General features: G+C 39.4%; 1 protein-coding gene across 2 annotated transcripts in view; it reads left to right on the top strand.

Annotated features, from left to right (window-relative positions):
- CNTN5 (contactin 5) overlaps positions 1–17,144 on the top strand; it is a 607,120-nt gene that overhangs the window by 492,099 nt on the left and 97,877 nt on the right. For both annotated transcript variants that reach the window (XM_089687252.1, XM_089687253.1), the window contains exon 15: positions 3,208–3,357. In XM_089687252.1, the coding sequence (XP_089543378.1) occupies positions 3,208–3,357 (150 nt within the window). The remainder of the gene's footprint in view (positions 1–3,207; positions 3,358–17,144) is intronic.

Here is a 17,144-nt window from a genome sequence, read left to right on the forward strand (position 1 = left end):
ACTGTTAAATAAAAGAAAGACAAAAAAAAAAAAATGAATGAGCTGCTTAACATAACATGCCTCAAAGTAAGTAGCGTACTGTGTTGCGGTGAAAGGTCCATTAAAGCCTAACTCCAGGTTTGATGGAACTTTAAATAGTAAGTTTGGACCAAACTGGTCCAAATTAACTATTTCCTTCACTAACAGGAGTGCTTATGGACAGTGTTGTATAAGCATCAGCTACACACAGTATACAGCGCTGTGTTATTACAGCAGGAAGAAAACTTTCCGTCCTACTCCCAGAACAAAATTGAGTCATGCTAAATGCTGCTCAGGAAAATTAATGGAAGCATTGTATTTTCTGAATGAGTACAAGGCTTACTCTGAATGGCTAAATTGGAGATCATGATGTTATCCACCCACCCTGCCACCTCAGCCAATCAGAGAAAGCCTTGTATTTATTCAGAAAATATAACGCTTCCTCTGAGCAGCACTCAGTCAACTTGATTTTGTTCTGGGAGTGGGACAGGAAGTCTCCTGTGTAATGGTTTTGCACGGAGCAGTCCAAGTCCTCTTTTCTGGGGTCCCCCACCAGTACTCCTGGCTCTGCCCCCTCTGAGTGCCCCTATAGCAGGTTGCTTGCCATGCGGGGGGGTACTTGTGTGGGCTTAATCCTGAGCTGCACTGTCCGTGTCTATTTTCACTCACAGCTCGGTTTGGCCCCACTTCCCACTCTCCCCGCACAGGCTGTGATTGACAGCAGCAAGAGCCAATGGCTCTCGCTGTTGCTTCCATGTCCAGTGAGGAGGGAAAGAATGGAGAGAGCCGCTGCTTTCGGGCCAGGCTCTAGATTGAGATTGGGCTCAAATAAATATCTAGGGGCCATCACTTTAATGTCCTACAGATAGGAGCTTCAGGCAGAGGAGGAAAGAGTCATGTGGAGCAGGGGTATAAGGTAAGTACTGCAGCCTTTACTTTAGCACCTATTCATAACAAGAATTTAACGGGGGGCAAGGGTGAATTTTTAGAATTCCGAGAGTTGGCCTTTAACACAACGCATAGTAGCCTCCCTGGCGGTATTCCCGAGTGTAGCTCGGGGTAAAGTTTCAGTACCACAAGCAATAACCCTGAGCTACACTCGGGAATACTATGTGGCGCTGCTCCGGGATCCCTCGATCACTTACCTTGTCCTGCGCTCCCGCGATGTCCCTCCTGCAGTGTCCCCGGCAATGTCCTCCAGTGGATGCCAGTATCTGTCTTCTGGGTTCCGTTCCCTGCGAGCGTCGGGACGTCGGGAAATTTGAAAATGCCAAAAAGTGACATTCACTAAAATCACTAAAATAACATAAAACATTACTGTATCAAAGCATTTCACATACATTTTATCCCGAGTGCTTTATCCTGTGCTCTGCCTGCATTTTTACTGTTCTTTCTGCCTAGAAACTAAGAAACGTCCATGGCGTCCAAAAAGTGTCCCTTTAGGTCAAAAGCAGCTTTAACCCAGCTAGAGAACAGCGATAGTAAATTAGAACCACTTGCAGAATTGAGTGATAATGATTCGTGGGGAAATTCGTCATCAGACACTGAAAACGATTCTGCGACTTTGCTCAGTGATGTGCGAACTTGGCGCTATATTTCAAGTTTGAGTGTTTTTGGTTTGATTATATTATTGAATTAAATTTATTATTATATTATTATTTTTTATGATTATTTATTAAATTCTAATTTATGATTTAGTGTTTCAAATTTTAACATACCCGGGATGTTTACTAGACTCTTGTTTGGACAGATTTCAGTGAGTTATTCCAAAAAATTACAGGCCTACAATAAAAAAAATACATATTTCCATGCAAAAAAATTTACCACTTTGAGCACAGAAATATGGACATAATCAGACCGCTAGGGAGATTAAAGTGTTACTAAACCCACAACAGTACAATCAGTCTGTATATGCAATAAAGCATGCTTGTTATACTCATTGTGGAACCTAAGGGGTTAATCATCTGTATTGTGTAAAAACACTGTTTGATCCTGACTTCTCTGCCCCTCTTCTTGTTCAAATATCCACGCTGACAAGATAGACTGAACCTGTAGTCCTTCTGCAAGTGCTCAGTTTTGTGTCTATTGATTGAGAGTTTTTTTTTTTTCTTGGGAGAGTGTATGTGATCAGCACAGGGCCAATCAACACTGTCCAGACAGAGGTCAGGGGTCCTGCATCCTCCTAGAGCAGAAATAAGCTCCTCCTATAAGCTTTAACCAGTGCTCGGCTGAACACTGATAGAAGTCACAAGACTGTTTTAACTGCTGATGAGAAAAGGTATTTAGCAGTTTATATTTACTAAAACAATTGCAATTCCATATTATGTGTACTGTGACATCAGATAGAGTGAATACAGGGTCTTGGGTTTAGTAACACTTAAGGCTGCATTCACATCTGTACATTAACACAGTATGTCACACATTAAGTGTCTAATGGACCTTATATTAATTGACCATCCCTTATGAAAAGTTCCCTGGCCCTGTGAAGTGAATTACACAACCAAGGTTACCAATAAATAAAAGTGGATGTAAAGCCTAAACATTTTTTACCTTATTGTATTCCTTGCATTTAGGTAAAAAATGTTTAGGTTAAACTTTCACCACCTCACCCCCCTTATACTTACCTGAGCCATCATTTGATCCACCACAGCGCCTTTCTGCATCAGATCCCTCCTCTTCTCCCTGCTCTTAGAGGCGTGGCTGAGAGCAGGGGGAGCCATTGGTTCCCTCTGTTGTCAATCAAATCCTGTGACAAGGGAATGGGGGGCAAGGCCAAGCATTAAGTCTGTGTCAATGGACACAGGTAGCAAGGCTCAGGAGCAAGCACTATAGAAAGTGGAGGAGCCAGGAGCACCTGCGAGGGAGAAGAGGAGGTTCCAGGCATCTCTGTGCAATTCTATTGAACAGAACAGGTTAGTATAGCCTGTTTGTTCTTTTAAAAATAAAATTGTAGACTTTACAATCACTTTAACTAATTACAGTTCATACATTCACTAATGTGCTTACAAAGCAGGTAATGTCATCTTCTCGTGTTATGAAAAGTATGCCTATAACTACGTGCTGGTATATAAAAAGACAAATATATAGCACTTGAGCTTAGAAGCGTGATGCTTTCAGGTATCTTTGACAGGCTATTATTCACGGAACACACAAACAGCCCTGTTTTCATGTGACATCTTCACTTCACAGTTCCTGACATTATTAGTGGAGATATGGAGTCGGCCATGGCAGTCGATCTGAATCCCTGGGTGGAATATGAATTCCGAGTCGTTGCCACTAACAGCATTGGAACAGGGGACCCCAGCATACCTTCCCGAGCCATCAGGACTAACGAAGCAGGTAATGTCTCTTTAATGTCTTCCTTTATGTGCACATGACCTTTCTGCAGTTAATGGCCTACACTGCACAGCTACAATAACTTGAACTCCTAATGTCCCGTACTGTGCTGCAAGATATTCACATTCCTATGTATTTTGTTATCAGACTGCTACAATATGTTCTTAAAAATGTATTATATAACATTACCCCAAGGCAGTTTCAGAAGGACAATTGCTCTTCGTGTGAAATAACTTCGTTTTGGGGCTTCCTCTTTAAGAGCCATTGCAGGTAGAAGGAAAATACATTTTTAACTGTTTGTGGCCTCTAGGACTGAGCAGGTTGATTTTGGAGATTTTGTTTTCACTGAATAAAGGATTTTGCCATAGACTAATTTTTTTTTGGAGCAGAAACTCTTAACTTGATGATGAGCAGCAAAGTTTGCTTAAAGCAGGGTTTCTCAACCAGAGTTCCATGGAACCCTAGGGTTCTTCCAGAGGTTGCTAGGGGTTCCTTGAGCAATGAGAAATTTCTGCTTTTCAGATAAGTTCCCAATGACACCAATGATCTTTTTAGCTATCTGTAATGAGGTAATTCTTCACAATGAGCACAAGAGTAAGGAGCATTCTTCCAACTGACAAGCAGACTAATTTATCATGAGTTGTAGATATAGTAATTTTTTAGCAGGGGTTCCCTGGGATTGAAAAGTTATATCAAGGGTTCCTCTGTGTTGAAAAGGTTGAAAAAGGCTGGCTTAAAGGGTAAGTCCACTTTTATGGAAAAAAAGTATACAGCAAATTAAATTAAATTATCTATGTGGTTGATTTACTAAAACTTTACAGTGCAAAATCTTGTGCAGCTGTGTATGGTAGCCAATCAGCTTCTAACTTCAGCTTGGCCAATTAAGCTTTGACAATAAAACCTAGAAGCTGATTGGTTTCTGTGCAAACCTACACCAGATTTTGCACCCTCCAGCTTTAATGAATCAAATAAATAAATATATATATATATAGCTATATTATACACATAATACCTTTCTTTTTCAATCTGCAGCAACTGTAGTTTTCTGTCAAATTTACAGCAACATGGTAACTTGGAAGCATTCTGTACATAGTTGGTCTACAGAACTTCTCCAGAAATATAATTTGCTGCTTGTGTGTTTGGCTGATTGATTTTCCCAGAACTCTGCACTAAGATGCAAGTCAGATTTTAGGCATCCTCTGCAATAGGAATTATATTTTGGTGAGATACTCCCTAAGTTAATTACTTCTAAAGGGATGCAGACCCTGCTACTTTCCTCATCAGAACACTGCAAGTGCATTAGCTGATTATAATGAACACAGACACTTCCATTCAGGAATCAGTATTTCAAGAACATGATGAGGCAGTGGCGTGGGATTTACAGGGTTAAGATAGGCAGCGAGGAGGTAGAAAAATCGCCTCCCAGTCGCCTATAATTGCCCTCTGAAAAGCGATGCACCATGCAAGACAAATGTAAATGAGCTCTTACTGTGCTGCACAAATCTCTCAAAACAACCCAAAGTGCCATAGATTATAAAGTTTTATTGACTCCCTAGGACATTTGTTTAATTTTATGATTGTTTATTTTATATGGCAAGTGTTCAACCAGTACAATAGTCCTGTGCCAGAAACGGTGCCATTTGTTATGTGTGATATCCCCAAGAGCGGCTATCGTTACACGACTTCAGCTTGGCTACAAGGCCGAATCCGTTACATCTTGCATGTTTTCATATACTGTTACGGGTGATTACTTCCACGCTTTGTCCTCCAGGCACTAACCTCTTCTGCAAGTAAGAGATAATAGCAATAACCATATGGGAAGCCTATAACATTAACATACATTGAAGAAATGGATGCAGATTAAGGGATCCGAAGAGGAATCTTAATTGCCATTACCAAAGTCAATATGCAATTTGTTTTCCCCTTCTCAGACATAGACATAATTGCCAAAGGTTTTGCTAGGGATGTGATTGCCTTTTCTTCGGGTCAATATGACTATAACTGCAGGACGAGTGTTTCTGCCGCTTAGAATTTAATAAAGCGTCAACTCGGCTGCCTTCTTTTTTTTTTCTTCTTTTATGTAAGTACGAGTGCCCTTCACACAAACGGCACAGGTTCTGAATGGCAGCTAGAGTGGAAACACAGTGTATTGATGGAAGTCAGACCAGTGTGGTTCTAAAGGACGCTCACTATGAAGTTCAAACCTAAGACTGTTTCTTTTCTTTCTCTTGTTTTGTTGTGTTGGTGGAGCAGTAGTTATAGAGCAAGAACAATGGGATGTGAGGTTCTAGTGAACATAAAAATAACAACAACAAAGGTAGCAGAGGAAAGAGTGAAAAGCTCAGACCTGGATAGACTGTACTCTTCAAATATATAATGTGGAAGGTATAAAGAACTCAGATACAATGAACATCAATGTATTTATAGCACAACTGTTGTAAACCAAAAAAAACCCCCCCAAAAAACTGAAAATAACTCAATCAACCACTCCATAATGTGTATCAAAGTAATGCCAAGGTCCAAAAAAAAAGAATAAATTATGTGTATATAGAATGAGTGGAGGAGTCTCCAGTATTGCAAAAATAAACTAACAAAAAATAAAAAAATAAAAACCTGATTATAACTCAATCAACCGCTCCATAATCTCTATCATCATAATGCCAAGGTCCAAAAAATTAAAAAAAAATTATGTGTATATAGAATGAGTGGAGGAGTCTCCAGTATTGCAAAAATAAACTAACAAAAAAATAAAAACCTGATTATAACTCAATCAACCGCTCCATAATGTCTATCATCATAATGCCAGGGTCCAAACATTTTTTAAAAATGTTGTGTATATAGAATGAGTGGAGGAGTCTCCAGTATTGCAAAAATAAACGAACAAAAAATGAAAAATAAAAACCTGATTATAACTCAATCAACCACTCCATAATGTCTATCATCATAATGCCAAGGTCCAAAAAATTTAAAAAAAATTATGTGTATATAGAATGAGTGGAGGAGTCTCCAGTATTGCAAAAATAAACTAACAAAAAAATAAAAACCTGATTATAACTCAATCAGCCGCTCCTTAATCTCTATCATCATAATGCCAAGGTCCAAAAAAAATAAATACATTATGTGTATATAGAATGAATGGAAGAGTCTCCAGTATTGCAACAATGAACTAACAAAAAATAAAAAACCTGATTATAACTCAATCAACCGCTCCATAATGTCTATCAATGTAACGCCAACAGTAACTCAAAAAATACAAACTGCTTATCATACCATATTGCACCTTTTATTACCATACACATTCCATATTAAAAACTTTGCCAAGATAATATTAAAATTAAAAAATATATAACAGCATAAGAACAGGTGATCGAGAGGTATATTTAATATTATCTTGAAGAAGGTTTTAATATGGAATATGTATGTCAATAAACGGTGCCACATGGTGTTATAAGCAGTTTGATTTTTCCTTTTGAAGTATTGTTGGCATTACATTGATAGACATTATGGAGTGGTTGATTGATTCATAATCAGGTTGATTTTGTATTATTTGTTGTTACAGTAGTTTATTGTTGCTATACTGGAGACTCTTCTATTCATTCTGTATATACAGTACATAATGTATTTAATTTTTGGGACTTGGGGTATTTTAGTTGTAGGGTTTTGGACAATTTTTGAAAACCAAGGGTCAATAAGTACACACATCATCATAGATTTAAAGTGAAATGCTAGCCAAAATATATTTTTTTATCATCTTGGACACAGCAGAGGAGAGTCAGATTTTTATTGAATACCATCATTATTGCATATCATTCAAACAATAGAATTACTTTTAATGAAAATTGCATTTGAATCAGACCATAAGTTATGAAACGTTGTGGGACCACATAGGACCCTTCAAGTGTTACTAAACCCAGGACCCTGCATTCACTATATCTGGTCTCCCACAATACACAGAACATGCAAATGCAATTATTTTAGTAAATATAAACAGCTAAATATTTCTCATCAGCAGTTACAGCAGTCTTTCAACTTCTATCAGTGTCCAGCTGAGCACTGCTTAAAGCTTGTAGAATGAGTTTTCAATCTACCCTGCTTGTCCTATGAGGCTGCATAGGCCGTGCCCCTCTGTCTGGACAGTACTGATTGGCCCTGTGCTGTTCACATGCGTCCTCCCAAGAAAAAAAAAACTCTCTAGCAATACACACCAAAATGAGCATGTGCAGCTTGCCCCCAAGGTTCTGTTCTATCAGAAGATGGATTGGGGACAGTAGAAGGGGAGGATCAGAGAAGACAGGATCAAACATCATTTTTACACAATGTGGAGGATTAACCTCTTAGGTTCCACAATGAGTATAACAAGAATATTTTACTGCATATACAGGCTGATTTTACTGTTGTGGGTTTAGTAACACTTTCATCATGGTCGCACAGGACCCCTTTACACATGCCTTGATGAAAGGGTCCTGCATGGCCCTGAAAAGTGACACAAATTATACTGTGATTTAAATGCACTAGATTTTTTATGAATGGTCATTCTGATGCATAGAAGATATATCTTTATGAAGTTTTACTGACAATGCCAGACAATGGTTGTCCTAGCACCCACAGCAGGGAGTGTTCTGGAATGCAATGGGAATATAGTACAAGGTTTTTATTACAGTCTGATGCTTCATGTGATGGGAATTTTGTAAGAAAGAGTGAAAGTGAGAGAAAATCTCCAAGGGGGACACAAAAAGCATTAAAAATGATACCAAGGTTCTTACTTTCCCCTAATCTGCTAAAAAAGAGAGTATTTTCACTGCTGCCTAAGTTCCTCTTGGAGATTACCCCCTTTACTTTCACTCCTGTTGACAATGTTGTCATCAGCACAAAGGTGATGACTCCAACATGCGTTAAAAAAGACCACAGCTTGTTATCCTTTTCAAGAGCTTTCCCGCCCCCCTATAGCAGAAATACTGCTACAGGGCAGCAGTGCTGCACAAAATCACACACATATATATATATATATATATATATATATATATATATACACATGATTTAGCATTCCGGGTAGGGGGCACAATGCGCAGCGCCGCCATTGGCAGTCTCAGCTGTTGATCACTGGGTTCCGGCCAGTGATTCCCTGCCGGCACCCGGAAATTATTGAGTATCACTGACGGGGGGAAAGACCTGTATGTAAACAATACAGATCTCTCCCCTGTCATCTTCTGCACACTGCTCTGTATGGCTCTGCATAGCAGAGCAATACAAAGCAATGTGCTGACACAGTGAAAGACACACAGTAAAACAGCACACAGTTAACCCTTTGATCGTCCCAGATGTTAACCCCTTCCTGCCCAGTGCCATTAGTACAGTGTCAGTGCTTTTTATTAGCACTGATCACTGTATTAGTGTCACTGGGGATGTCAGTGACAGTTAGTCAATTCCACCCAGTGTCAGACTACCCAATGCAGTCCCGCTATAAGTCGCTGATCACCGCCATTACTAGTGTAAAGAAAAAAAATATCCAGTATCTATACTGCCATTTGTAGATGCTATAACTTTCACGTAAGCCAATTAATTTACACCAATATGTCACGATCGCGGTGTCAGACCCCAGACCTTCTCACCAAACTCGTGACCGAAGGACTGGCCAATCGGAAATGTGACGTGTATACCAATGCCACACCCAGCTGCACCCTGCACAGTGATTTTCCAGCTAATGGACTACAATCTGTGCCTGCAGCCTGAATGCGCTTGTTACTGGGTCAGGTTAATCACTCAATTAACCATTCACTGCCACCACCTCCTTTTTGGTACAGAGAAAGAGGAAACTCGGCTTCAGCTATGACACTATATAATGGTTGATATAATCGTCTGTATAAAACGGTCTTAATACAGGTCTTTTATACAGAGGGTTAAACAAACAGTAGCTTCTCTTTAAAGGCAGGGATTCGTAAATTGCAATTAAAAGCTATAGAAACAGTTCAACACTTTCAAAAAGGAAGATTTATTACTAAAAGGTCAAACAAGGTGCAATAAAATATTTACAGAAAAAAGATGTAACTAAGATATATATATATATATACACACAAAGAACCATAGCACAGCAAAGAGATATCAGAGAGAAAGGGAAGAGTTAAAGTACTTTCCAAAGCCCTGGGTCAGCAGATCCAAGGTGCAGAGCAGAAGCGGGATTTGATCTCCATATGTTACGATGGAAAGATAGGAGATGTCTTTTCCTAGATTGTAAGCTCGAGAGAGCAGGGCCCTTGAATCCCTTGACCCCCTTGTGTATTGTTTTGTTACTGTATTGTCTCATGTTCTGTCCCCCACTATAATGTACAGCGCTGAGTAAACCTTTTAGCGCTATATAAATACTGTATAATAATAATAATAATACACGTATTGGGATTTTTTTTTAGCAAAGATATGTAGCAGAATACATTTTGGCCTAAATTTATGATGAAATTTGATTTTTTAAATTGTATTACTGGATATGTTTTATAGCAAAAAGTCTAAAATATTGTTTTTTTCTCAAAATTGTTGGTCTTTTTTTGTTTATAGTGCAAAAAATAAAAAACGCACAGGTGATCAAATACCACCGAAATAAAGCTCCATGTGTGGGAAAAAAGGACATAAATTTAATTTGGGTGCAGCATTACATGACCACACAATTGTCACTTAAAATAACACAGTGCCGTATCACGAAAAATAGCCAGGTCAGGAAGGGGGGTAAATCCTCTGGAGGGCAAGTGGTTTTTAAACAAGTGGCAGAAAGAAGATCTATGAACAGTCTAACCCCAGACAAATTGTTTTTTATGTTTTTGGATATAGTGGGTGAGGCTTAGGACTTCTATCATTTTTCTTTTTTTCCATTTGTGTATCTATTTTGGAAACTTCCTAACACTTCCTGTCAGCACTGAAAACAACATTCACCGTTCACCATATCTATGAACCACCCTGTTTTCCCCCCAGGCCAAAAGTTCCCAGTCATCCCCTAGTGAGGTAAAATGTTAAGGATTAGACATTGAGCACATTTTAGGGCTCATTTATATTTTTGTGATGCGTAAAGGAAAGTCTATTGAAAATAATGGGCTGTCAATGCATCCAAAATGTGCCAAAAGTTGTGTAATATTTTTTCTAAAGCAACACAACATGCTTCATGCAGCGCTGCAACTCAAGCACATTTCTTTATTGCACTGGGGTGTCATTCAACGTGATGGTACTGCAATGCAGCAATTTAGGATGTAAATGGTCCCTTGGGGTTTGCAAGTGTCAACTGATCCTGCAAGCTGAACGATGTTATAAGCAGCATAATGTTCTCCACAGCTTCTCCAGACCCTTTCATGTCTTTCACATGTGCTCTGGGTGAACCTGATCTCATCTGTGATAAGCACAGGGCACCAGTGGCGGACCTGCCAATTCTGGTGTTCAATGGCAAATTCATTTGAGCTCTATGGTGCTGGGCAGTGAACACAGGGCCCACTAGAACACATCAGGCCCTCAGGCCACCCTCATGAAGTCTGTTTCTGGTTGTTTGGTCAGAGACATTCACACCATTTGCCTACTGGTGGTCATTTTGTAAGCTCTGAGAGTGCTCATCCTGTTCCTTCTTGCACAAAGGAGCAGATACCGGTCCTGCTGATGGGTTAAGGACCTTCTATGGCGCTATCCAGCTCTCCTAGAGTAACTGCCTGTCTCCTGGAATCTCCTCCATGCTCCTGAGACTGTGCTGGGAGACACAACAAACCTTCTGGCAATGGCACGTATTGATGTGCCATCCTGGAGGAGTTGGACTGCCTGCAACCTTTGTAGGGTGTAGGTACTGCCACATTATACCAGTAATGACACTGACCCTAGCCAAATGCAAAACTAGTGAAAAAGAGTGAGAAAAGATAAGAGAAAAAAGTGTCAATCACCTGTAAAACCGTTCCTGTTTTGGGGGTCGTCTCATTGTTGCAATGGAAAAACAGAATGGTTGGCTGCACAAACAGCAATGTGGTGAATGAAATCCTTTATTGGAATCCTTTACATGAAATATGATAAAAACATGACAGCTCCAAGACAGGAAAGAGGAGCAGTAGACCCGTTTCACACAAACACGTGCTTAGTCATTAAGTAATGACTAAGCACATGTTCATGTGAAATGCGTCTACTGCTCCTCTTTCCTGTCTTGGAGCTGTCATGTTCTTATCATATTGCATGTAAAGGATTCCAATACAGGATTGTATTCACCACATTGCTGTTTGTGCAGTCAAACATTCTGTTCTTCCATTGCATCTATGATCAAGGATCGGGCCAGCACCTGCGTGTCTGTGGAGGGGTTATGCAGATTCGGCACTCACCTTGATCAGATCTTATGCTCTTTCAGTTGGTCTTGGGCGTTGTCTCATTGTTGCCCATCTAGTGCACCTGTTGTTAATTTTGTTAATACCAAAGCAGCTGAAACTGATTAACAACCCTCTCTACTACTTAGGCTGGCCATACGTTATACAATTATATTCCAATTTTCTGCCCAATTTCCTTTAGATTTACCTTCAACTGTGTTGTGCAAGGGCCTGCCTAATTGGATACAGCTGAAAGTGTTGTTTAGGTTTGTCCTCCTATTATATGGTTTTTGGTAAATCTAGACCAAAAATGTTCAGATAATTGTATAATGTATGGCCAGCCTTACCTGACCAGATCAATATCCCAGGAGTTTCATTGACTTGATGCTATACTCTGATTAAAAAGTGTTCCTTAAATTTTTTTGAGCAGTGTATAATGTAGATGAGGAGAATCAAAACAGCAACCTAGCTTGACAATATGACTTCTTTATATGTACAGTACAGTAAGTCACCCTAGGACAGGAAGTGTGTTACTGGCAGGATCCGCAGATCAAAAGAAAACTAATGCAGCTAACTACATCTAAGGACCAGTAAGCTGCAAATTATTACATCTTTATTTTCGAAGTTAGATACACTTTAAAAGGATTAAATTCTTCTGTGGCAGAAATTTAAGGCTGAGGTTTGCTCGCTAATCTTCAACAAGCCTAATATTCAGAAGCTTAAAACAAAAGTAGATCCTATTTTTCATCCTAACTAGCTCTCCTATATAAAACAAAAAAAATCACTCAGCTGCCTTCATCAAATGACCTCATGCCTTTGTATAATAACATTTACATGATCCTTTATCTTATTAATAATTCAAATGTCTTCACCAGCAGAGATGCTGTAAATATGCTAATATAACATAGATATTATGGCAGATGCAAATAAATGGAAGGGTCCTGCTCATGAATATTCAGGAAGGAGCATGTGGTGCCGATAATAAGCAGTAAGAGATACCTCTGTATGGATCTCATTTTACAAGTCCCTGTTCTCAGCCGCTGGCAGAGGCCTCTGAACCATCTTCATACTCATATATATATATACACATGGCAAGTCTTCATTTTTACAAGCTGAGTAATTATAGTGTACCAACTGTGCCAGCACTAAAGAACATATTGGCAGTTTAGAATGATATGCTAATAATATTAATTGCTTATATCTGTGTTCTGTCATATAGATGCAGATTTGCAGGTGTTGACAGCATTATTGTTCTCTTTATAGATGAGCAGACTGATATTAAAATAGACCTTTCAGCCTGTATGAATACATTTCTAAACTGTTGAAATATACAGCAATTGTATAATTACAATAAAAACCGCCTTTTGTCATTAAAAGCAGTCTTTGAAATCCAGTGAAGTGTGTTTGCATTTCATGAGATGATGTTATCAGTTTGCTGCAGGCATGAAGCAGTATTTCCTTAGTCTACTCTCTCCAGTTGTTACGCTACAACATTGTTACTTTTGTAGCAAGTCAAAACTCACTTTTGTGCGTACACAAGTCACTGCCATTTGGTCAACATCAATGTAGTGCATGGAAACCTTGGCTTTTATGAAGTAGGGCTTGGGACCCAACAAAATAGTATACCCATACAGGATTTGTTCAGAAGAGAGCAGAAAGCCCTCCAACCAAATAAGTGCATAGCTTAGTAGAGGCTTCTTAAAACAGAAGGTAATCGCATATCTCATTCCATCACATATCTCAAAAATAAGAAGATTATTCCTCATTTCAGGAAGTGAGTGGAGCCATGCAAATAAGTTCTTAACCCTCCCAAAAAAAGCCAAATTGACTGCAGTATGGTGTGCAACAGGAATATACCACAGGTATAATCATACAGGTTAAAAGGGATACACAATCAACCATGTGATGTAAAACAGTGCTGCAATGACTCCCAACTGGTCATGGTGTGCAACATGGATGAAATATGTCACCAGCACACCAAAAAGCTTGTTTCAAAGTGCAGAGCTCTTTATTCTTGTATGATCAAATAGAAAAGCAAGTTTTTTGGACTACGCAGGGCATGTGATATGTGTCACTTTTTCACTTTCCTATTAGTTGGGTGAAGGTCTTCAGGCCTGCCCTGAAAGTCTTGGGAGGGGAGGCAAGTGGCCTTTTGGTCAGTGTCTCCTCCTCTCATGGGGTCTCCCTTCGGGGGAGCCCCACTTAGTACTTGGGGTGATCTTACTTCAGCAAGCCTGCTGAAGAAAGGGGTCCACCTGGTTTTGGCTAGGTGGACCAGTGAGTACCCCAGGGGATCAGGGCTAGGGCCCTTTCACTTCGGTTGAGGGCTAGATGTACACCCTGTGCACTTTTTTGTGTGCTTCACTTTTGTGTGCTCACTTTTTTTTTTTGCACTGGGTGCTAGTTTTGTGAGTGTGTTCACTACACTGCGGGACTTAAAAAAAAAAAAAAAAAATGTGTCATATACCTGAGGAGTGATCCTTGCAGGTGCGTTGGCGACATATTGCATTTCTATATGGTTATAGTGTTATGTTGGGTCCATAGAGGCTATGGTTTCACTACACTACACTGCTAATGACCAAAAAGTCTGAAACAGTTGTATAGAGTTTGGAATACACGGCTTTATATTATTGGGCTATCTGTTCACTATGTCTCAGTGGTCTAGGATGTGAATCTAGCCAATGGGGCATAAAGCTATGATGTATATGGTTCTGCCCATATGAAGATTAATTATCTTATTTTTGGAATGTGATGGAATGCCACATGTGAATATTGCCTGTTTTAAAAAGCCTTCGCTGGTTAAAGTTGAGGGCTTTTTGATTCCTTTAGTCCCTTCCCACCAAACCCTGTACGGTTATACTGTTTCTTTTTCAGCATGAAATCTTAAACTGAACATAATCTTCTATAAATTTGATCTTCAAGCAGAGCGTAGGATTGAAGTCATGATTCGATATGTCATATTTGCTATCTAAATCACTTTGTTTCCAAATAAAATGACTGGTAATTTAAGCTCCCACATGGGAATAGGAAGGAGTGCCGTCAGATGACAGGGGAGACACGGGAACGTTAATATTCTGTGCAATTCTTCAGGTGTTCGTTCAGCGAAGCCTGCGGCAGACAAGAAGGAAGCTCTTCTCACTGCTTCACTGGAGAATCCCACACAACTTGCAATCCATCATCTTTTTATTTTTTTTATTGTAGTAGAGTTAATGAATCAAACAGCAGTCACAGTAAACTGTGCGTTATCTCCATGAATAAAAGAAACAGCTGTGATTTTATGGAATCATACAAAAATTCATCAAGTGGCATTTGTTTGCTTTGGTGTGTTTATATGTGACTGACATAATTTTAGTCTGTGATTAGGTTATTGGTGTGCCATTTTTTAAAATTGTTTAAAGTTTATTTCTAGCTCAGGGATCTCCAAATTTTCTAAACAAAGGGATAGTTTACATTCCATGCAAATGGAGAAACAGAAAAAGGGCGCACCTTTTTCACAACCTCTTCCTCGAAACGGGTTAGCCAGTTTGTCATCCTGGGTTCCATCGTATGGACTCAGATGTTGTTTGGATCATACATCTTGTTCAGTTTGACATGCCTGTGTTTTTATGTCTATTGTAAGTATGATACTTACTTTGTTTCTTCAATAAATATTTTAAACAATAATGCACTAGGTCGGTGCACCCTTTTTCTGTTTCTCCATTTGCATCTAGTGTATTTTGACCACCCTGGTCTGTTGAGGGCAGCAAGCAGTGCATATTCCAGAAAATTCCAGAACATTCCTATTGGGTCTACTGAGTCCTTTCCTAGCGCAGGAGAAAAGTGTTTGTTGTGCTACAGTTTACATTCCTTCAGACTTTAGGGAAGCTGGACTGTGGCCAGTGGAATTAGAAACTGCCCCAGCATCAGCAGGAGTAGAAAAAAGCATAAAAACTCTATAACGCAAATGGAGAAAGAGTGATTAAGTCCCAAGCAAGAAGTTGTAGTCTCTGTATGGTGGATCCAGATATGTTAATCCACTTCAGTAATGGCTGCAGCTCTTCCACCAGGGTATTGGATATCTAAATGTATCAATTTAATTAAAAACATGTAAAGGAAAGGGTTAAAATACACTCACAAGGATGAGAATAAGTTAGCATATCATCAGTCCTTATTTGCTGGCATTGGGACTACAGGTCTGGATCATAGAGCAGATCTCTAATACATTCCCCAAAGCCAAAAGGTATAAAAAATAAGTGAACAGGAGACATATTAGATCTTCTCGTTGAATATCCTAACACCAGCAGGGCTCAATAAAGAGATAGAAATCAGTTCTATCATTTAGTTTAATTGTTTTGACAATTATATTATATTTAAGCTATATATAGCCATTTATGATATTTATACTATTATTATATATATTGTTATTTCTTTCCCCCCTAATTTATCCATATACAGAGAGCAAATTGCAAACTCTTCTTGCAATGCAATTCACATCATGATCGTCATTCTATTTGCTCCAGTTTCCCTTTAGTCTTTTTTTTTTTTAATAGCTTATATAGTGATACCCGTCCATACTTAACTATCAATAGTATTCCATGTGTGCTACATTTCCCCTCCCCTTCCTCCTTCAGTGCCTAATAAATAGTTATCCTTTCCTCCCTTTCCCTCTCATGGTTTGACAAGCGATTGTGGGCTCCGAAACATGTTACCAACCATCACGCTTTGACGTCAATACGTCCCGACGGCACTTCTGATTCTGGTCCTAGTGCTGGCTTGCATTCCAGTGCAGTTATATTTGCTGCCGGAGGAAGACACAGGCTGTCATATGGACTTCATCTGCATTCTGACAGAGTCCAGCTTTACTCCACCTATCCTGCAGAGCTGTTTAAAGGATACATTCCATCCATCCATTCACCCGCTGTCCACTGAGGCTTGCCAGCGAATAAGGACTGGTATTATAAGTAGGAGTAGATAATGTCTTAGGATTAGCGGTCAGTGGGAGTAAAAAAATTGCATAGCACCTGTGGTCAGTAGGAGAAATAGTGCTCCATCATTGATATTAGTTGGAGGAAAAGTGCCCCATCATTAATATTAGTGAGAAGAACAGTGCCCCATCATTGGTATTAGTTGGAGGAATAATGCTCAATCATTGGTATTAGTTGGAGGGATTGTGCCCCATCGTTGATATTAGTTGAAGGAATTATGCTCCATCATTGGTATTAGTTGGAGGAAAAGTGCCCCATCATTAATATTAGTGAGAAGAACAGTGCCCCATCATTGGTATTAGTTGGAGGAATAATGCCCAATCATTGGTATTAGTTGAAGGAATTATGCTCCATCATTGGTATTAGTTGGAGGAAAAGTGCTTTATCCTTGGTATTAGTTGAAGGAACAGTGCCCCATAATTGGTATTAGTAAGAAGAACAGTGCCCCATCAATGGTATCAGTTGGAAGAATAGTGTTCTATCCTTGGTATTAATTGTAGGAAGAGTGCCCCATCAT

This window comes from Staurois parvus, unplaced genomic scaffold, assembly GCF_062004578.1.
Source record: "Staurois parvus isolate SC_StPar_1 unplaced genomic scaffold, SC_StPar_1.0 ptg000422l, whole genome shotgun sequence".
In the NCBI taxonomy this organism is placed as follows: Eukaryota; Metazoa; Chordata; class Amphibia; order Anura; family Ranidae; genus Staurois; species Staurois parvus.